The 22,160-nt window shown below is 41.3% G+C and overlaps 1 protein-coding gene across 1 annotated transcript in view; it reads right to left on the bottom strand.

Moving 5' to 3' along the window:
- The window catches only part of gig (TSC complex subunit tuberin), a 686,003-nt gene that overhangs the window by 600,218 nt on the left and 63,625 nt on the right, over positions 1-22,160 (bottom strand). The window contains exons 6-7 of the mRNA XM_080266862.1: positions 4,220-4,388; positions 3,721-3,945 (exon numbers count right to left, since the gene is read on the bottom strand). Of these exons, the coding sequence (XP_080122988.1) occupies positions 3,721-3,945; positions 4,220-4,388 (394 nt within the window). The remainder of the gene's footprint in view (positions 1-3,720; positions 3,946-4,219; positions 4,389-22,160) is intronic.

Genomic DNA, 22,160 nt, shown 5'->3' with positions numbered 1-22,160 from the left:
TTTTGTTTCAGTTTGCCATTAACAAATCTATAAAACAGTTTGGGTTCATCCTTGCATTTGTCTATTATACCTTTTTCAAAATTCCTTTCTTCTTCTCTACGTATTCTTGTGTATTCATTTCTAATTCTTTTATATTCTTCCTTTGTTCTGTTGTCACCTCTCTTTCTCCAATTGTTCCACACCTTATCACACTTTTTTTGCTATCATACACCTTCTATCAAACCACTCCTTTTTCCTGTTTTCTTTCCCTCTTACTCTTGGTACAAATTTTTCCACTCCCAAATTATAGAGATCTAGAAAGATATCCCACTTCCTCTGTATCTCTCGTTTCTCTGAATTTTCTCCAATCCGCATTTTCAAAAAAGTTTCTCAATCCTGTAAAATTTGCTTTCCCAAAGTTGTATCTTCCCTGTCTATGAAGCTCGTCTCTTGGCTCGACGTTCCCTATTATCATCTGGAACTCAATGACCACATGATCACTTTTTCCTAAAGGACAGAGATATTTCAATGATTCTATTACATCGGGTTCTTTGGTGAACAGTAAATCTAACCTTGCTGGTGTGTCCTCACCTCGAAACCGTGTCTCTTCTTTGACCCATTGCGTCATCACATTATTCATTATTATATTTAATAACATAGTGCCCCACGAATCCTCGCCGCCTCCCGAGTACCATTCCTCCCAGTTCACCTCTTTACAGTTAAAGTCACCCACTAAAATTATATTATTGCTTTTCTCAATTATTTTTTGTAAATAGCTAGCCATATCTGACAACATCTCCTGGTATTCGTCATCCTTCCATGCTCTCGTCTTAGGGGGAACATACACTACCGCCATCTCTCTCTTAACCTTCTCTCCAGTTTCTAATTTCACATATATCACTTCAGCCCTGCCTTCTCCCATTTCCACGGTATCTACATTTATGTTGTTCTTCACTACTATCATCACTCCTTCTCCCGTTATTTCTTTTCTGTCTTTTCTCCACAGTTTGTATTTACCATCTCCCAAATGAACATCAGTATCTTCTCTTAATTTGGTCTCTACAAAGCACATGACATCAGGTTCATGTTCTCTCAAGAAATCATTAATTTCGAGTCTTGCCAACATTAAACCATCAACATTAGTATATATCACCTTCAAATTATTTTTGATGTTTTTTATACCCTCTTCTCTCCTACTCTCTGTCAGTACCACTTCCTCAACTTCTGATCTTTCACAGCCATCCTCCTTAGTTTCCTTCACTTCTATTTCCTTAAATACCACTTCCTTACTTTCATATCCATTACTCTCCAAAAAAAAGTATTACATTCTTCCTCTGTCCTCCTATCATTTTTTTCCTTTACTTCTTCTTTCAATGATTTTAAAACTTCTCTCTCTTCTTCATTCAGATCTTTTCTTATTATAATATTTTCCATCCCTGCCTCTTTGCTTAATTTCCAGGTCACTTTAAGTATATCATCTACCACATTTTCTGCTGACAACTTGACTCTCACTGGTCTTGTTTCCCCTTTCTTATAAAGCCCTATTCACCTTACTTCTTCAATTTCTTTTACCCACTTGTCTCCTTCGGGATCAATCTTACCTAATATTCCTTTTACCGGGTTCGTGTCTTTCTCGAGTCTCACGGATCTAATCTTCTCTTCCTCCTCCCTGTTTCCAAATATTACCACGCATCTGTTCCTTTCTACAGTTTCTCTCACTATTTTCTCTTTTTTCTTCAGTATTTTCACTACATTTTCTTCCAATTTTATCTTGTTCATTTCTCCTTCTTCCTGGATGATTTCTCTTAAGATGACCACTTCTTTCTGTTCTTCTTCTACGTGTGCCCACTCTGCCCTATGCTCTTCCAATACACTGCTCACCTTCTCCGTTTTATTAGTACTCTCTTCTAGTTTTCTCCTCAATTCAGGGAAAGCATGCGGGGATTGTCAAGTGTGTAAGGATTGATCTTGCTGGCAAGTCTCTTGTGTGTGTGGAAGAGTTTTGTTATTTGGGAGACATGTTATGAGCTGGAGGTGGGGATGGAGCTAGCTCCGTGGCTAGAGTAAGAAGTGGTTGGAAGAAGTTCTGGGAGCTGTTACCTCTCCTGACACAGAGCTCTCCCTCCGTGTTAAGAGATCTTTGTAAGCGGCATGTGTTAGGAGTGTAATGCTCTAAGGTAGTGAGACCTGGGCAGTAAAGGGAGAGGATATCTGCAGGCTGAAATGTACAGATATGACAATGTTTAGATGGATGTGCAGTATGTCCCTGAGTGAAAGGCCAGGGGAAGCTAGGTTTACGATGGCAGATTTGAGAGGTAGGATGGGACTGGAGTGTACTGGTGTTAAGATGAGGAGAGATAGACTGAGATGGGCATGCGGAGAGGATGGGGAATGATAATTGGGTGCAGAAAGTGAGAAGTGTTAACATTAGGGGTTAGATTGAGAGAGGAAGACCGAAAAAGACTTGGAATGAGGTCACTGAGTGGAAGCTCAGGAATAAGAGACTGAACAAGGAAGTTGCCAGAGATCGAGAAGCATGGACAGCTGCCATTAGGTGACCAAGGCCGATGCATGCAAGCATATTGAAGCCTCTGCAAAACGAAAATAAAAACAAATGAAAATGAGTTACTAAGCCAGCTAGCACAGAGCAGAGCAATGTGGGTGAGTCCTATCTGGTGAAACATTCTGACCAATACCACACAGAAATGAAACATAAAACGCTGCTGATGCCACCACCATCATCATAATCACTATCATCTTTCAACGAGAATGGATGTAGACAAGGATGATGTTGCTGTTATAGGCAGGCAGCGCAGCCACCTTTAAACTGGTGACACCACATGAAAGTGTCCCTCTACACCACCAGGAAATGAAATGTAATCTGCTTATGTGAGTGAGTTTGAATGTGGAAGGAGGCATGGTAGGTCAAGAGGGTGGATGGATATGGTATATGAATGAGTGAGAAAGCAAGGTATGGAGGTTGATGAGGCTAGGGAACTAACAAGGAACACGGCTGACTCGATGAAGTATATTTGGTGGAGCATTTGAAAGGATATATGGTGGAGCATTTGAAAGGCCTGGCATCCCTTTTCTAACTTAATAGTTGACTCAAATATATCTTTCTAGAAGGTGTATGTTATGTATAGCTATAAAGAATACCAAAAACTATGCACAGATGGTTAGGCTTGTGAGCTGGAGCCATGATTCCAGGGGGCTTAAATTATGTGTGAATGATTGACTTATTTCACTGAGTGTACTGATGATATTTCTCAAACTCTGGTACTTTTTCTTTGCCTTTTTCTGGATCCTAGTTTGCTTCATCCTTTGGTTGGGAAACAGTCCAGATGACGAATTATGATGATGACGATAACAAACCCCAAGAGGATAAAGCCAATTCACTGACCATCACCTTAAAAAAAAAAGGGGGGGAGGGGGAGGAGGAGGGGGGATCACCACATCATTTTCATCTTTATAAATACTTCATCCACAATCTATTCTTTATCAATTCATTTGCTTCCTTAACTTCCACACCAAACTTTCTCAAACATTCCTTTACCATATCCAGCTGTCATCTTGGTTTTCTAAGCCTCTGCCCAACTTTAAATTGTACTAACTCATTCACACAACTTTTTCATCACCCTATTCATATTCATTTCAAAACAGACTCTTCTATCATCTGAGCAATTTCCTTCCACATCCTTCATTAACCTTTATATGTTTTGATAAACACACATGGCCTACCTGGAGTCTAACCCTCGAGACAGACTCAAGAACAGCTTGGCTGCGATAGTGGTGCTCAAGGCAGGAGATGAGAGTGCCATAGGCCTGGATAGCATGTGCAGATGGTATCCCCCAAAGCTTCCTCTTGAAGATGCGCACTAAACCAGCAACTGCAGCAATAATGTCTGCTGCCTCACTTTCTTGCAGACCACCTTCTCTTAGATTCTGGTATGGTCCCATAACCAGCTACATTTGCAAAACAGAGAGTAAATATTTCAAGCTAATCAAGAAATATAAATAATTACCAAGCATACTCCAACAAAGTATCAAATATCTTCATATTTATACATTTTAAAAGTCAACCCCCCCCCCCAAAAAAAAAAAAAAAAAAAAAAAACTCAGTGGACTACAGTACACGAAAAGAAATGCATGATGAGTATAACCATGGCAATTTTACTAATTTACACATTTAAAAAAAAGCTAACTACAATATTGAACAATCATATTCTTTTGGTATAACCTTTTCAAGCATGCTGAGAATGTCTGGGACAACAACAGACTTCTCTGTCATTGCAATGTGGACTAGAAGATTGACGGCAGCAGTCCTCACTCCTACATCAGTCTCTGTCTCTATGCCCTCCAGTTGGATAGTCACCACATTCCTCACCATCTCAGTCCCATACATGTGTCTGAAGGTTAAATTATTATTATAAAGATGCAAATATTATTATTATAAAGATGCAAATTACTATAAAAATGGAACACCAAGTTGAAAACAGGTACAAAACAGAAAAAATGAGTTGGAAATTAAAACGTGTGAAAATGTAAGGAATGAAAGTGAGTTATAACTAACAGAAGAGAATAAAGATTTAGCAGTTTTATGTGACACACTTCAAATTTCAGAGGCTAAAGCACTATACCTATTTAGAGAGGTTTTGTTGAAGCATGTAGTATGTTCTGCCAAATGGCCCTTATTTCTTATTTCAAGCTTTCATTTCATTTCATTTCGTTTATAATGGCCCTTCTTTCTTATTTCAAGCTTTCATTTCATTTCATTTCATTTCATTTCATTTATGATGGCTCCAACACGCTTGCATGCGTTGACCTTGGTCACCTAATGGCAGCTGTCCATGCTGCTTGTTCTCTTGACTGAACAGAGAGACTGCCAGAGATAAGTGGCATGGAGAACTGCTGTTAGGTGACCAAGGCCAACACATGCAAGCATGCTAGAGCCTTTGTAAACGAAAGGAAATGTAATGAACTTGGTGGGGTTGAATGCTTGACTTCTGACCAGTAGTATGTTCTAACCTACAAGACCACTGTGTTTATTTTGAAAAAGTGATAAATAAGAATAATAGAAGAACAGTTGTAAAGATAACTGGCAATGGTGATACAAAAAGATGTAATCTGGAACCTAAGAGAGTGATATTGGCAGAAATGAGAAATGCTGTGAAGAGGCTGAGGACTGGAAAGGAATTGAGTGGTGATGAAGTTTATAAATAATCAAATGGTGATGAAGTTTATAAATAATCAAATAGTAATGAAGTTTATAAATAATCAAGTGGTGATGAAGTTTATAAATAACCAAGTGGTGATGAAGTTTATGAATATGCTAAGTCCTCTTCCAGCATGCTTTCATTTAACACATTTTCTGATACAGAGCTGTGTGTCAATAGAAGACACTTCACATAATATACAATGTCATAGTTTATTAACTGGTCAGGACTGAACTTGTTGGTGTCTCTTGAGTGTGGAAGAGTTTTGTTATTTGGGAGACATGTTATGTACTGGAGGTGGGGCTGGAGCTAGCTCTGTGGATAGAGTGAGGAGTGGTTGGAAGAAGGTCTGGGAACTGTTGCTACTCCTGACATTGACAGGGCTCTCCGTGCTAAGGGATCTCTGTATGCGGCACGTGTTGGGAGTGTGATGCTGTATGGTAGTGAGACCTGGGCAGTAAAGGAAGAAGATATGCATAGGCTCAAACATACAGAAATGGCAATGATTAGGTCGATGTGCAGTGTGTCCCTGAGTGCGAGGCCTGGGTTGGCAAGGTTAACGATGGAAGAGTTGAAAGGTAGGATGGGACTGGGGTGTATTGGTGCTGTGATGAGGAGAGGCAGATTGTGATAGTTTGGGCATGTGGAGGGGATGGGGGATGATAACTGGGTGCAGAAAATGTTGGGGGTAGGGTAGCATGAGGTAGACCGAAAAAGACCAGGGACAAGGGATAAAGGACTACATAGGGAAGCTGCCAGAGCTTATGCAGCATGGACAGCCACCATTAGGTGACCATGGCTGATGTGTGCAAGCATGCTGGAGCCTTCAAAATCTAAATGATACGACATACACTGAAGGGTATGGAGTTGATACGATATACACAAGCATTTACTGCAGTAGATCACTTTTTGCTTTACACTGCTTCTGGACTTCAACATGTAATAAAATCAGCATGCCCATTATGCACACTTTGATAACACTACTGCATATACCGCAGCACCACACACCTGTTCGTGAGGTTCAAAATGTTTTCATAGTAGAGTAGAACCTCAATAGTCTTAACTACACAGGGGGAAGATCAGGATCTGCCAACTGTCCGAATCAACAGGGTGATCAACCCACACTAAAGACACTTTCAACAAATGGTATTTTTTCATTAATTTCATAAGCTGTATACTGTATAAATACAGTATCTACAGTGTATATATCTATCTAATATATATGCACACACACACACACACACACACACACACACACACACACACACACACACACACACACACACACACACGAGTCGAAGAAAAGAGCATTAACCCGCCGCGTGCCAGTGCCGTTTTAAAATGGTGTGACATAACTGCGCAGCCAGTGCCAGTGCTGTTTTAAAACAGTCTAAAATAAAAAACTTCCCTGTGACCACATTTTTCAAGATTCGCGGGTAAAAATTAGCAGGCAGGTAAGGTAACTGCTTCTCTACCATCCCCCAGGCTGTCAAGGCCATACACTCACTCGCCCCCCCCCCCCTCACACTCACTCCGCCTCACTCTGCCTGTGTGCCTCACCCAGGGCTGTACATAGTGAAGGTATTTTGTAAATATTTTCATGTAAGTGTAGGTTGTAAATATTTTCTTTTAAGTTTAAGAACTATATAATGAAGTCAAGTTGTAAATAACTTCTTGTAAGTGCCAGGACTGTGCGTAATAAAATCAGGTTGTACCTATCTTCAAGTAAGTGTAAGATAGTGCGTTCACAGTGAGAAAGACACGCAAATTGTGATAGATGCTGAAGTAATAAGTAATCTGAAAAGTGTACTGAACATTGCTATACCTTCCCAGCATAAATACCTGAGTATACCTTACATAGAAAACGGCTTTCTCTCACGTACGTAGTGAGCAGGAGAGAGTGACTATACCAGTATACGAGTATACTGGACTGAATAAAACACATTTCCGGGCCTCGGTCAGCATTTTAATGGCAAAATTCGTTGTTTCCACACCAAAATCTATCATTTTAGCAAAAAAAAAAAAAAAAAGAGAGAGAGAGAGAGAGAGAGAGAGAGAGAGAGAGGGAGGCCGGCACTGGGGTGACCCACAGTGCTAAAAATAGCTGGCACGCGGTGGGTTAAAAAGGAAGTGAAGAAAATAATCCAAAATTGGTCAAAGATTCAGCAGCCATTAACAAATCTAGAGTAATCACTTGCAGAGAGCAAGAAGAAATAAAAAACAAGATTTCAAGAGACAAAATGGAGATGGCAAATGTAATAAGCGTACTGAAGGAAGCATCAGAGGAAATCTGTAGTAAAGACATAGAGGAACATAAAGGGCAAGGGAAATACGAGAGAAATAATTCAAGGCCCCTGAAAGTAACCTTCCAGAATGTAAACACTGTGGAGGAAATACTAAAAAATGCAAACAAACTTATGGAAAAAGAGGATTTTAAAAATGTGTGGATAAAAAGATGCCTAACTCAAGAGGAACTGGGATTACTAAAAGAGATGAAAGGGAAGGCAAGAACAGAGAATGAGGGAAGATCAGAAGAAGAGAAGAACACATTTTCTTACAAAGTAATTGGATTGTAGGTTCGAAAGTTGTACATAAACAGAAGGGAATAAAAAGGAGGAAGGTAGTAGACCCAAGTCATGACAAGTATGTAAACAAGATGATTAAGTTGATGTACTCTAATGTAGATTGAATATTATCTAAATTACTAGAGAGGAATGATTATATCAAAGAAAAGGAACCACATATTGTTTGCCTAACTGAAACAAAATTAACACCAAGGATATCAAACGATATCCTAAACCTAGAGGAATACAATATATGAAGAAGAGATAGGAACTTAAAAAAAGGAGAAGGAATTATAATATTAATAAAGAAAAATCTGCAAGCCAAAGAAACAGAACTAAATGTACCTTCACAGGTAGAAATTATCACAGTAGAGATTACTAAGTCTGATGGGAAAAGTAACTACGGCAAATTTATACACGACACCCAGTTCAGGCATTTGGGAAAAAGGCGAATATCAAGACCTGGCAGAGAACACAATTCAAAGTTTAGGAGCATTACTACACACAACAGAGAAATCAGAAAGAACTATACTCCAAACTGGAAATTTCAATACAAATATAACTTGGAATACTATCTGTCTATCTATCTATTGCCAGACGCCTTAATCCCGTATGGGGTGGCCACAAATAAATCGCCTCCATGTCACCCTGTCAGCCGCCATTTCACTGCCCCGCTCCCAACTCACACCCCCCTCTCTCACATATCTCTCCACTCCATCCCTCCATCTCATCCTCGGCCTCCCCCTTCCTCTCCCCCCCCTCCACCTCACTCACATACACTCTCCTCATCAGTCTCTCACCCTCCATTTTCTCCACATGGCCAAACCACCTCAGTGTGTTCCTCTTAATGTTTCCTATCACATCCACATCCACACCAAAATGCTCCTTTATATCCTCATTTGTCAGCCTGTCTCACCATGTGACTCCACAGGCTCCTCTTAAATAACTCATTTCCATTGCTCTCACTCTTGATTTGTGTCCTTCCAGCAACGTCCAAGCTTCACTTCCATACGTTAGAGTTGGTTTCACAATACTGTCATGTAGTATCTTTTTCACTTCCATGCTCACTTCCCTGTTTCTTATCACTGCTTTCAAGGAACCAACAACCTTTCTTCCTTGTTGTACCCTTTCAAGCACTTCACCCTCCAAACTTCCATCCTTACTCATCACACTCCCGAAGTACTTAAACATACTCTCATTTTCCATTTCCTCACCATCCAACCTCACTGTACATTCACTGACTTCACCTCTCTCCGAGATCATCACTTTACTCTTCCCTACATTCACCTTTAGATTCCGTTTCTTACACACACTCCCAAGCTCATCCAACAAACCTTGCAGCTCCCCTTCATCTTTACTTAACACAGTATCATCTGCAAACAACAGTACAGGGAGTTTCCAAACACTACCCTCTCTCACCATGGCCACTCCAACATCCACTGCCCTACCTTATATCTCATTTATTACCCCATCAATGTACAGATTGAACAACCATGGAGACATGACACATCCCTGTTTCAATCCAACCTTCAAAGAGGAATATTCATTCAGTTCACCATTCACATGCACTGCAGCCCTAGCACCATCAAACATACTCTTCACAGCATTCAACAACTTCCCATCTACTCCATATGAGCGTCTGGTGGCAGAGTGATGTATGCACCAAAAATGGCCGATGATGAGTTATTCACGCCAATATGTAAGTGGGGCCTTCTAGATTCTCCCTGTATAAAGCTGGCAGTTGGGCACACATCACGTGTTTTAGGCCATGAAAACCCATAGACTAGAGGAGTTCTGCTCCCACATGGCAGAAGGACGTAGCGCCAAGAGCGGCTAACCATTGGGAGGCCGCATCTCAGTACTGGCCCCCAACCTCAGCCAGTCCCCTACCAGTGTCCTCCTAAACCTCGCACGTGGTTGATGGGTTGCACTGTCCTCTGCCTAGTTTGAGTGCTTTTCTGTGTTTTTTGGGGGCATTATGACATTCTCTGACTCAGAGAGTGATATAGATAGTTCCAGTCCGCCATTGAAACAGCAGAGACGGCCAGAAATGTGGTCTCAACACGTGAAAAAGAAGAAAAGAGACAGTGGTGAGGCCTATATCAGCTGCTCTACAAAGCAACAGGTTGCTGCTCAATCGATAGGACCTCCTTGCCAATGTAAAGATGCTTGTTTTACTGTACTAAGATTGGTGAAGAGAACATTGAGGAAACATTCGAAAAGTTTTGGGGTTTGCAAAGTCATGAAAAGCAATCACAATACATTAACTCTAGAGTGAAAGATGTGGAGGTAAAGCACTCAGAATCACTGTATACATTAGAAAACTCTTGCAATAATCCAGGAAAATAGATATTATTAAAAATTTACAATATAAAAATCAATATAAAAATTAATCAAAAAATACCATTATTAATATAAAACTTTCACAATTTATTAATTTTTATGTTTATTTTTACTTGGATCACATAATTATAACCCATGTTAATATTGTGTGTATGACCCCCAATGGGGGGGGGGGTGCATTTGTGTATTTGGTTTTGGTTTATGTTTATTTTTTCTAAACAATGGATTCATTAAATTATATTTTTTGAGAGCATTACACTGAGGTGGTTTGGCCATGTGGAGAGGATGGAGGGTGAAAGACTGACGAAGAGTGTGTATGTGAGTGAGGTGGAGGGGGGAAGAGGGAGGGGGAGGCCGAGGATGAGATGGAGGGATGGGGTGGAGAGGTATATGAGAGAGGTGGGTGTGAGCTGGGAGCAGGGCAGTGAAATGGCGGGGCATAGGGCGACTTGGAGGCGATTTGTTTGTGACCACCCCAAACGGGATTGAGGCATCTGGCAATAGACAGATAGATAGATTACATTGATATAACACAATATTAGTTTTTTCTTTATACCTCTTATGTACACATACTTCAAATTTAAGATTTAATTACTCAAACGTAACTCCCTGGCGCATATGTCACTCTGCCGCTAGACGCCTCATATATTCTTAATACTTTCCACAATCCTTGTCTATCCACCCTGTCATATGCTTTCTCCAAATCCATGAAGGCCTCATACAACTTCTTTCCCTTCTCCAGAAACTTCTCCACTAAAGACCTAAGAATGAATATCTGATCTACACAACCTCTTCCCTTCCTAAAACCTCTCTGTTCTTCTTTAATTAATTCATCTGTTATTTCCCTAACTCTGTCAGTAAGTATCCTACCATACACTTTTCCTATTACACTCAGGAGACAAATGCCCCTATGATTACCACACACTTCCTTTTTCCCTTTTCCTTTGTACAAGGAAATAATTATACCTGACTTCCAATCCTCCAGGACTCTACCTTCCTCCCAGGACAATCTGCACAGCTTTCACATCCATTCTACAACACTCTCTCCCCCATGCTTCAGCATTTCACCACACACTCCATTAATTCCTGGAACTTTCTCCATTTTGACCTTCTTCATTGCTTCCACAACTTCCATCCTACTGATTTCTTCCTGTCTTCTCACCTCCCTCCTTTTCCCAGCCATTCCCCAGCCACTTATACTCGCAATACTTCCATTCTCTATGTTCAACAATTCCTTAAAGTGTTCTCTCTATCTGCTCACTTTTTCTCCCTTCTCCACTAGTAATCTACCACTTTTATCTTTCACTCCCCTACTAACTTCACTGCCACCCTGTCATACTCTTTTCAACCCTTTCCAGAACATTTTCTTACAGTACCTCCACTTTACACTCAATTTCCTTCCAAATTCCTCATCCACTCTCTTCTTACTCTCTCTTTCTAATCTTTTCACCTCTCTCCTCCTTTCTATATATAATCCTCTCTTCCGCCTCTCAACTTCTTCCACGCCCCTATTTCTCATCCATTCATTGTATGCTTTCTTCTTTTGTGCCATAGCCTGTCTCACCTCTTCATTCCACCATGCTGTTCCTTGCACCCCCTTCTGTCTTCTCTTCACCCCACACACCACATCACATGCTGCACATATTTCTTCAGTGAATATCTTGCACACACCTTCCAAATCCCCCATCTGCTCCAATTCATATATACCCAATCGTTCCTACACTTCTCTCTTATATTCTGCCTTTTTCTCATCCTCTTGTAATCTTTCCACTCTCCTTGCAACTATTCCTTCCTCCTGTCCTTCCCATCTTCTATTTCTTCATCTTACTTGGATCTTGATTCTGGCCACCACCAAGTAGTGGTCAGAAAGTCCACCCCACCAACCTCTATAAGCTCTCGCAACCATAACACATCTCTGCATCCTTTCATCCACACACACCATCAATCATTGCCTTCCTTTCATTCAGTTCACTACCCACCCTTCTCATCACTCACCATGTATACCTGTGGATCATTTTGTGCCTTAAGAGGGTATTGGCTATCACCAACCCCTCCCGGCACAAATGTCCACTAGCGCACTGCCATTCTCATCTATCTCAGCAGACACACCCCACTCACCAACTATTCCATCCACCTTCACATTCCCTACTTTACCATTTATATCACCGATCAAAAACACTCTCTCATTCCTGCCAAACATTTTTGGAATACTCTTAGATATAGAAAGCCAGGAAAGCTGTTGAGACCAAAAGTTCCTGGACCCTGCACAGGAGCTTTTCCTAACACAACATGTAAAAGAAAGCACCAGAAAAAAAGGACTTGACAAACCATCAGTACTGGATCTTATATCTACAAGGCAAGAAAATGATACTGACAATATTATGTATCACCCTCCATTCGGCAAAAGTAACCATGCAGTATTACATTACAACTTCTGGATTGCATATGACATAGTTAATAGTAATGAAAGTTACAAAAAGAGCATTAACTACAAAAAGGCAACTATCATGACCTAAAGAAATACTTCTTAGAAATACATTGGGAAAAAAAGCTTTGAGGACAAGATTTAAATGTTATATACTGTATAGAAAATTCTGTGAACTTTATAAAACAGGAGTCCAAAATTGCATCCCTCATCACAAACCAGAAATGAAAAAAATGAAATGGTTTAATAAAGAATGTAAAAGATATTCAAGGAATCCTTGGATCAAGGTAAACTGTCTGATATTTGGAAGAAAGCAAACATTGTTCCCTTATTCAAGAAAGGGAACAGACAAAATCCACTCAACTACCGACCAGTATCATTGACCAGTGTTGTAAGCAAGACACTGGAAAAGTTGATAAGAAAAGTTTGGGTAAACCATCTAGAACACAATATGATAACAGAAAGGCAATTTGGTTTCAGAAAGGGAAAATCATGTGTTACTAATCTATTAAGCTACTATGACTGAGTTGCAGAAACATTACACAAGAGAGAAGGTTGGGTGGACAGTATCTATCTGGATTTCCAGAAAGATATTCACGGAAGAGATAAGCACAGCGTGTGAGGCGGTTTGTGAAGTGAGGAGGAGATGTAAGGGTGTGCAAGGGACAGCATGGTGGAATGATGAGGTGAAACGAGCTGTGGAACAAAAGAAGAAGGCATATGGTGAATGGTTGGCGAGTAGAGGTAGGGGAGAAGATGAGAGAGAGAAGAGAGAGGTATATGTCAGCAGGAGAAGGGAGGTTAAGAGACTGGTGAAGGAGAGTAAGAAGAAAGTGGATGAAGAGTTTGGGAGGAATCTGAGTGTGAAATGGAGGGAGAGTAAGAAATTGTTTTGGAAGGAGGTAAAGAAAGTAAGGCAGTGTGAAAGGGGAAATAGTAGGGGAGTGAAAGATAGGAATAATAGATTGTTGGTGGAGAAGAGAAAGAAACTGAGGAGATGGAAGGAGCACTTTGAGGATTTGTTGAATGTAGAGAGTGAGAGCAGTGTGAGTATAAGTGGTTGGGGAATGGCTGGGAGAAGAAGAGATGAGAGGAGGGAGGAAGAGATCAGTAGGTCGGAAGTAGTGGAAGCGATGAAGAAGATTAAGCTGGGAAAGGCCCCTAGGAATTGATGGAGTGTGTGGTGAAATGCTTAGGTATGGGGGTGAGATTGTTGTGGAGTGGATATGGAAGTTGTGTAGATTGGCTTGGGAAGAGGGAAGGGTTCCAGAGGACTGGAAATCAGGTATAATTGTTCCTCTGTACAAAGGAAAAGGGGAGAGAGAAGTATGTGGTAACCATAGGGGTATTTGCCTTCTTAGTGTGACTGGTAAAATATATGGTAGAATACTCATTGATAGGGTTAGGCATATGACAGGAGCTAGTTGGAGAAGAACAAGGGGGATTTAGGAAGGGAAAAGGGTGTGTAAATCAGATATTTGTTCTAAGATGTTTAGTGGAGAAGTATCTTGAGAAGGGAAGGAAAGTGTATGCTGCCTTCATGGACTTGGAGAAAGCTTATGACAGAATAGATAGGCAAGGTATGTGGAAGGTATTAAGAATATATGGAGTGGATGAGAAACTGTTGAGTGCTGTGAAGAGTATGTACAAGGGAGCTAGGGCTACGGTGCGAGTGGATGGTGAGCTGAGTGAGTTCTTTGATCTCAATGTGGGACTGAAACAGGGGTGTGTGATGTCTCCATGGCTGTTTAATATATATATGGATGGGGTTGTAAAGGAGGTGCAAGGTAGGGCAGTGGATGTGGGGGTGGCCCTAATGAATGGGGGTGAGATTTGGAAGCTTCCGGTGTTGCTGTTTGCTGATGATACAGTATTGTTGAGTGAAGATGAATGGGAGTTGCAAGGTTTGGTGAATGAATTTGGGACACTGTGTAGGAGGAGGAAGCTGAAAGTTAATGTAAACAAAAGTAAAGTTATGGTGTTTGAGAGGAATGAAGTCACAGAGTGTGCAGTGAGGTTGGATGGTGAGGATATGGAGAATGTGAGTGCATTCAAGTACTTGAGTAGTGTGATGAGTAAGGATGGAACTTTGGGGGATGAAGTACGTAAAAGGGTACAGCAGGGAAGAAAGGTTGTTGGTACACTGAAAGCAGTGATGAGAAATAGGGAGGTGAGTATGGAAGTTAAGAAGTCACTGCATGATGGTATTGTGATCCCTACCCTGACGTATGGAAGCGAGGCGTGGACCTTGCAAGAGGGGAACAAGTCAAGAGTGAGAGCAGTGGAAATGAGTTACTTGAGAGGAGCATGTGGAGTGACGTGGAGGGACAGGTTGACGAATGAAGAAGTGAAGGAACGTTGTGGGGTAGATGTGGATGTGGTTGAAAAGATTAGGAGAAATACACTGAGGTGGTTTGGACATGTGGAGAGAATGGAGAATGAAAGACTGACTAAGAGGGTGTATGAAGGTGAGGTGGAGGGAGGTTGAGGGAGGGGTAGACCGAGGATGAGGTGGAGGGATGGAGTTGAGAGGTATATGAGGGAGGGGGGGGTGAGTTGGGGGGAGGGTAGTCAAATGGTGGGTGACAGAGTGACTTGGAGGCGTTTTGTCTGCGGCCACCCTTTGCGGCATTAGGGCGTCGGGCTGTAGATAGATAGATAGATAGATAGATAGATTTTACAGAGTAGAGTACCGCACCAAAGACTTTTATGGAAACTGTACCATCAAGGAGGAATCCAAGGCAAACTGTACTGTTGGATGCAAGATTTTCTCAGAAAAAGGGAAATGAGAACAGTACTAAGAGGAAATAACTCATCAGGGAGGGAAGTGACTAGCGGAGTTCCACAGGGCTCAGTGCTGGCACCAATTATGTTTTTGGTGTATATAATTATATGGATAGTAACACTGGAAATGAAAGTTATTTAAATACGTTTGCTGACGATGCAATAATATAAAGGAGAATTACTAACACAGAATCTTGTAAAGAGCTACGAGAAGAATTAAATAAACTTCATGAATGGAGTAATACATGGCAAATAGAATTCAATGTGGACAAGTGTCATATAAACAAGTACGGTAAAAGTGGGAAAAGACCTGACTGGTATTGTAAGTTAGGAAGTAAAACCCTACACATATCAGAAAGAGAGAAGGACTTAGTGCGATTATCAGTAACACACTATCTCTGGCTGACCACATAGGTTAGAAGGTACAGAACATGTATAAACTGCTTGCAAATATGAGAATAGCATTCACATACATAAATGAAGACAGGCTGAGGAAGATAATAACATCTTTCATCAGACCAACCCTGGAGTATGCATCAGTAGTCTGGAATCCTCATCTCAAGAAACACATAGATAAGATTGAAAAAGTTTAAAGGGCCGCTACAAGATGGGTAACAAGCTAAAGAGACCTAAGCTAAAAAGAAAGACTAGAAAAACTGAATCTGCCAAAACTACAGGAGAGAAGGAAAAAAGGTGACATGATTATGCTATATACAGTCATCCTTTAACATCTGCGGTTTTTACACACATGGTTTTGAATATCTGCGGATGGCTACAGAAAAAAAAAAAATTATCTCGCAGAACTCTGCTGACACTGTAACAATATCCCAGGCACAGTTCATGGCTGTTTTAGTAATGGCATTATCCAGTGAATGAAATATACTGAAACACTCTTCCTTTTGGCCACTTCATTTATTAATGTCATTAATTCATCGAGGGAATAGTTAGGATGGGCTGGGATTACCTGTACAGTATTTCTTTTCTTCCATTTTCTCCCTTGCAATCTCCGTGGTGAAGGGCTTTGCTGTGTTTACCAGCTGATACAAATGGAAAGCTCCGTGACTGGTTGGTCATACCAAAGCTTTGTGTGTAAGAGCCTCCATCATTGGCTAATCAAAAATAACCAAGGAGAGGTAAAGTGAAAATGTTAAATCTTTTTATAGCTTTATTGCTATTTTATTTTTATAGTTTTATTTGCTATTTTTATTGTTTGTAAAAATGTATGTTGAGATTATCTTCACTTAAAACAAATATTTATTTTTGTTACTGTCAGCAGTGCCAAATCCTCTCAACTCACCACCATCACCAGGGAGAGGTAAAGTGAAAATGTTAAATCTCTTTATAGCTTTATTGTTATTTTATTTTTATAGTTTTATTTGCCATTTTCATTGTTTGTAAAAAAAGGGAGAGAGTAAGAAGAGAGTGGATGAGGAATTTGGAAGGAATTTGAGTGTAAAGTGGAGGGACTGTAAGAAAATGTTCTGGAAAGAGGTGAAAAGAGTAAGACAGGGTGGAAGTGAAGTTAGTAGGGGAGTGAAAGATAAAAATGGTAGATTACTAGTGGAGAAGGGAGAAAAAGTGAGCAGATGGAGAGAACACTTTAAGAAATTGTTGAATGTAGGGGATGGAAGTAATGCGAGTATAAGTGGCTGGGAGAAGGAGGGAGGTGAGAAGACAGGAAGAAATCAGTAGGACAGAAGTTGTGGAAGCAATGAAGAAAGTTAAATTGGGGAAAGCCCCAGGAATTGATGGAGTGTGTGGTGAAATGCTGAAGCATGGGGGAGAGAGAGTAGCAGAATGGATGTGGAAGATGTGCAGATTGGCCTGGGAGGAAGGTAGAGTTATTGGAAGTCAGGTATAATTATTCTCTTGCACAAAGGAAAAGGGGAAAAAAGAAGTGTGTGGTAATCATAGGGGCATTTGTCTTCTTAATATAATAGGAAAAGTGTATGGTAGGATACTCATTGACAGAGTTAGAGAAAGAACAGAGGAATTAGTTGGAGAAGAACAGGGAGGCTTTAGGAAGGGAAGAGGTTGTGTAGATCAGATATTCATTCTTAGATCTTTAGTGGAAAAGTTTCTAGAGATGAGAAAGAAGTTGTATGCAGCCTTTATGGATTTGGAGAAAGCATATGACAGCGTGGATAGACTAGGATTGTGGAAAGTATTAAGAATATATGGAGTAGATGGGAAGTTGTTGAATGCTGTGAAGAGTATGTTTGATGGTGCTAAGGCTGCAGTTCATGTGGATGGTGAACTAAGTGAATATTTCTCTTTGAAGGTTGGGTTGAAAAAAGGCTGTGTCATGTCTCCATGGTTGTTCAATCTGTACATGGATGGGGTAATAAAAGAGGTACAAGGTAGGGTAGTGGATGTTGGAGTGGCCCTGGTGAGAGAGGATAGTGTTTGGAAACTCCCTGTACTGTTGTTTGCAGATGATACTGTGTTGTTGAGTGAAGACGAAGGAGAGCTGCAAGGCTTGGTGGATGAGTTTGGGAGAGTGTGTAAGAAATGGAATCTAAAGGTGAATGTAGGGAAGAGTAAAGTGATGGTCTTTGAGAGAGGTGAAGTCAGTGAATGTACAGTGAGGTTGGATGGTGAGGAAATGGAAAATGTGATTACGTTTAAGTACTTGGGTAGTGTGATGAACAAGGATGGAGGTTTGGAGGGTGAAATGCTTGAAAGGGTATAGCAGGGAAGAAAGGTTGCTGGTTCTTTGAACGCAGTGGTAAGAAACAGGGAAGTGAGCATGGACGTGAAAAAGTTACTACATGACAGTATTGTGATACCAACTCTAATGTATGGAAGTGATGCTTGGACATTGTTGGAGGGACACAAGTCAAGAGTGAGAGCAGTGGAAATGAGTTATTTAAGAGGCGCCTGTGGAGTCACATGGAGAGACAGGCTGATGAATGAGGATATAAAGGAGCGTTGTGGTATGGATGTGGATTTAATAGGAAGCGTTATAAGGAACACACTGAGGTGGCTTGGCCATGTGGAGAGGATGGAGGGTGAAAGACTGACGAAGAGAGTGTATGTGAGTCGGGTGGAGGTGGGAAGAGGGAGGGGGAGGCCGAGGATGAGATGGAGGGATGGGGTGGAGAGGTATATGAGAGCGGGGGGTGTGAGTTGGGAGCAGGGCAGTGAAATGGCGGGGGACAGGGCGACGTGTAGCCGATTTGTTTGTGGCCACCCCAAATGGGATTGAGGTGTCTGGCAATAGACAGATAGACTTATTCCCAGAACCACAATTAGGATCCGATTTTTTTACTTTCTCAGATTGTAATTTTTTTCTTACAGATTTCAAGAGCTTGTATTTACACATCTGAAAATGTCTATCTCACGCTTATATGTCCAATGATTACCACACTAGCGACTGGGGGGGGTGGGGAAGCTACCCTTGAATCTGCAAAGAATGGCTAATAACCTCATAAGCACAACTGTAAATAATATAATATACATAACTGGGCATAAAACAAGGTGAAATAATGATAAAGAAAAGAAAATAGTTTATAATGGTGTGTATCAAGGGAAAACCCAATGTGTCTGGAAACAAAGGGAAAGGGTGAACGTGGAGGGAGTGTGGTGGTGGATGGAGAGTACAAGGGAGGTGTTGGGGGTGAGGAGGAGTGAAGGAAGGGGGGAAGTATGCTTGCTATGCACACCAGCAATGGTATCCTGGAGGTATATGTGAGTATGGGTGGTTGAGAGGCCATAATGAGGACAGGACCCATTGGGGAAGAGGTAGACATGGAGGGGGGGGGGCTTGGTCTCATATCCGTCAGTTTTTGGTAGGTTCTGTACCATTAACAGACATAGGACTTTATGCTATCTATCTATCTATCTATTGCCAGACGCCTCAATCCCGTTTGGGGTGGCCACAAACAAATCGCCTCCAAGTCGCCCTGTCCCCCGCCATTTCACTGCCCTGCTCCCAACTCACACACCCCTCTCTCATATACCTCTCCACCCCATCCCTCCATCTCATCCTCGGCCTCCCCCTCCCTCTTCCCCCCTCCACCTCACTCACATACACTCTCTTCGTCAGTCTTTCACCCTCCATCCTCTCCACATGGCCAAACCACCTCAGTGTGTTCCTTATAACGCTCCCTATCACATCCACATCAACACCACAACGTTCTTTTATGCTACATTTTCCATAACTGTCATTCGGCAGACATAGGACTTTCAGAGTTAATGAAACACTGCAAAGCACATGCCACAATAAGAAACAGATACATCATCAACAATGTAGGGAACTTACGGGACAACCCTAATGGGGCAGTTGCTTACTTGCAATCAACAGGTCTGCTTGATCAGGTGGACTGGGTTGAGGAACAGGAACAACAACTTTATGTCTCTCATAATTATATGGTCCATGAAAGAGAGTATCTTTGCCTCTTGATGATGGCACTCTGGATTTCTGGTCTTTGTCCATTAGACACTATCATTTCATGGCACTCTGGATTTCTGGTCTTTGTCCGTTAAATATTATAATTTGATGACACTCTGGATTCCTGGTCTCTGTCCATTAAATATTTTCATTTGATGGCATTCTGAATTTCTCATCTTTGTCCATTAAATATTACCATTATTATAATTATTCATAAAGAGACTATTGAGGAGAAAAAAAGGAGGTAAATGATGATCTAGGAAGAAAAATTAATGCAAATTACTTTGAAAATAAGAAGTTACTCTGAAAAGAGGTGCAGACATATCCAAGGAACAGCGGAAAGAAATATGAAGGTGTGAAGGATGTAGGTGGGAGATTATTAACCCATGGGGATGAAGTAAGGACCACATGGAAAGAATATTTTGAAAGCCTGATGAAAGGGAATAGAGAGAGAAGAGCCACTGTAACCATGACTGGTTTTGGGAGTGTGCAGAGAAGGAATGCAGTGCCAGGAAACGTGACACTCGCACAGATGAAGAATGCTGTGATGCAGCTGAAAAATGGGGAAGCACCTGGGGATAATGACGTGTATGCAGAGACGATTAAGTGTAGTGGAGAGAGTGGAATAAAGTGCTTGTTGCAGGTATGTAAGAAGACATGGACGAGTGAAACTGTGCCAGCAGAGTGGAAAAAGGTTGTGACTGTACCCCTGTACAAAAATAGAGGTGAGCGAAATGAGTGCAAGAATTATTGTAGCATAAGTTTACTGAGTGTTGTAGGGAAAGTATATGGAAGAATTATTACAGAGAAAGTAAGAGAGATATCAGATGTCCTAGTGGGTGATGAACAGGGATTGCTTTAGCAGTGGCAAAGGATGTGTGGATCAAATACTTGCAGTATGACAGATGGTTGAGAAGGCTTGTGAGAAGGATTATAAGGTGTTAAGGGCATTCATGGATCTAGAAAAAGCATATGACAAAGTAGACAGAGAAGGACTGTGGAAGGCTTTGCGCATGTAGGTTGTAGATGGTAAGCTGCCAGGTGCCGTCAAGAGTTTTTATGATGGTAGTGAAGCATGTGCAAGTGTAAATGGACCCCTAAGTGAATGGTTCACGATCTGTGCGGGCGTACGACAAGGTTGTGAGATGACCCAACGGTTGTTCAATATATATATGGATGAGGTGATGAGAGAAGTAAAAACACGAGTAATGGAGAGGGGGATGGCGTTGGTAATGAATGGTGATAGATGGAATGGAATATCTCAATTCTGTTGTATACTGATGATGCAGTACTACTTGTAAATACCAGACAAAACCTTGATAGACTAGTGCAGAGTTTTGCTGATGTCTGTGAGTGTTGTGTTTTGAGAGAAAATGCAGAAAAGAGTAAAGTGATGGTTATTGAGAGAGGCGGCTCCCAGTGTGATGTTACAGTGAATGGAGAGAGATTGGAAATGGCGAGAGAGTTCAAATACCTGGGTACAGTGATAGAAGAGAGGAAAATGTGCAAAAGAAGTGGAAACTAGAGTGACACAAGGAAGGAAAGTAGTAGGTGCCATGAAGGCCTTGATAAAAAACAGAGGCTTGAGTGCTGCAGCTGCAATAGGTTTACATGAAGGAGTGTTAATACCAACTTTAACATATGGATGTGAGATTATGGTGTGGCATAAAAATGAAATGTCAAGAGTGAGAGCAATGGAGAGGGGACTGCTGAGGAATGTATGTGGGGTAGAGAGAGCGGACAGGATTTGAAATGTGATTCGTGAAAGATGTGGAGTGAGGAGGTTTGTGGACACCAGAATCGACTAGGGTATACTGTGATGGTATGGTCATGTGCAGAGAATGGATAATAATAGAGTGGTGAAAAAGGTATATACCGGTATAAACAAATCTGAAGGAGGAAGGACGCGAGGTAGGCCAAGGAGAAGGTGGAGGGATGTGGTGGATGAGTGTGTGTGGATGAGTTGTTTGGAAGTTGGTGACACTTGGACACTGACAAGAGATCGAGCTGGCTGGATGAATATTGTGACGAGAAGCGCATGATCTGGGATTTGGCACCCCTTTTAAACGTGACAGTGTCTGGACTGACTCTATCGGATACATTTATGTGAAGCTACAGAGCGTGGTGATTGTTTCTGGCGTATTAGATTGAGCCAGGATTCCAGGGGCTTGAACGGTGAGTGAATGGAAGAGTAGCCCATCAGATTGGGCACATTTGGGCTGTCTGGACATTGCTACTCCTCACCCTGCTCTAGGGTGGGAAAGGAGGTCCAGATGATGATGACGATGATGATTATTACTATTGTTTTAAGACTTTTCATTTAACTACTGATCTGATGGGAAGTCAGACTGGGTTTGTGTTGCTTAATGTTGTAGGGTGGGAAGGAAGAGGAGGAGGAAAAGGAAGAATATTACATATGATCCCTCAGGTCAACAGGAAATTATCAGAATGCATAA

Source organism: Coenobita brevimanus, chromosome 22 (genome assembly GCF_032717465.1).
Source record: "Coenobita brevimanus isolate Jiangsu-jjx chromosome 22, ASM3271746v2, whole genome shotgun sequence".
In the NCBI taxonomy this organism is placed as follows: domain Eukaryota; kingdom Metazoa; phylum Arthropoda; class Malacostraca; order Decapoda; family Coenobitidae; genus Coenobita; species Coenobita brevimanus.
This window is presented reverse-complemented; position numbering and strand designations above follow the sequence as displayed.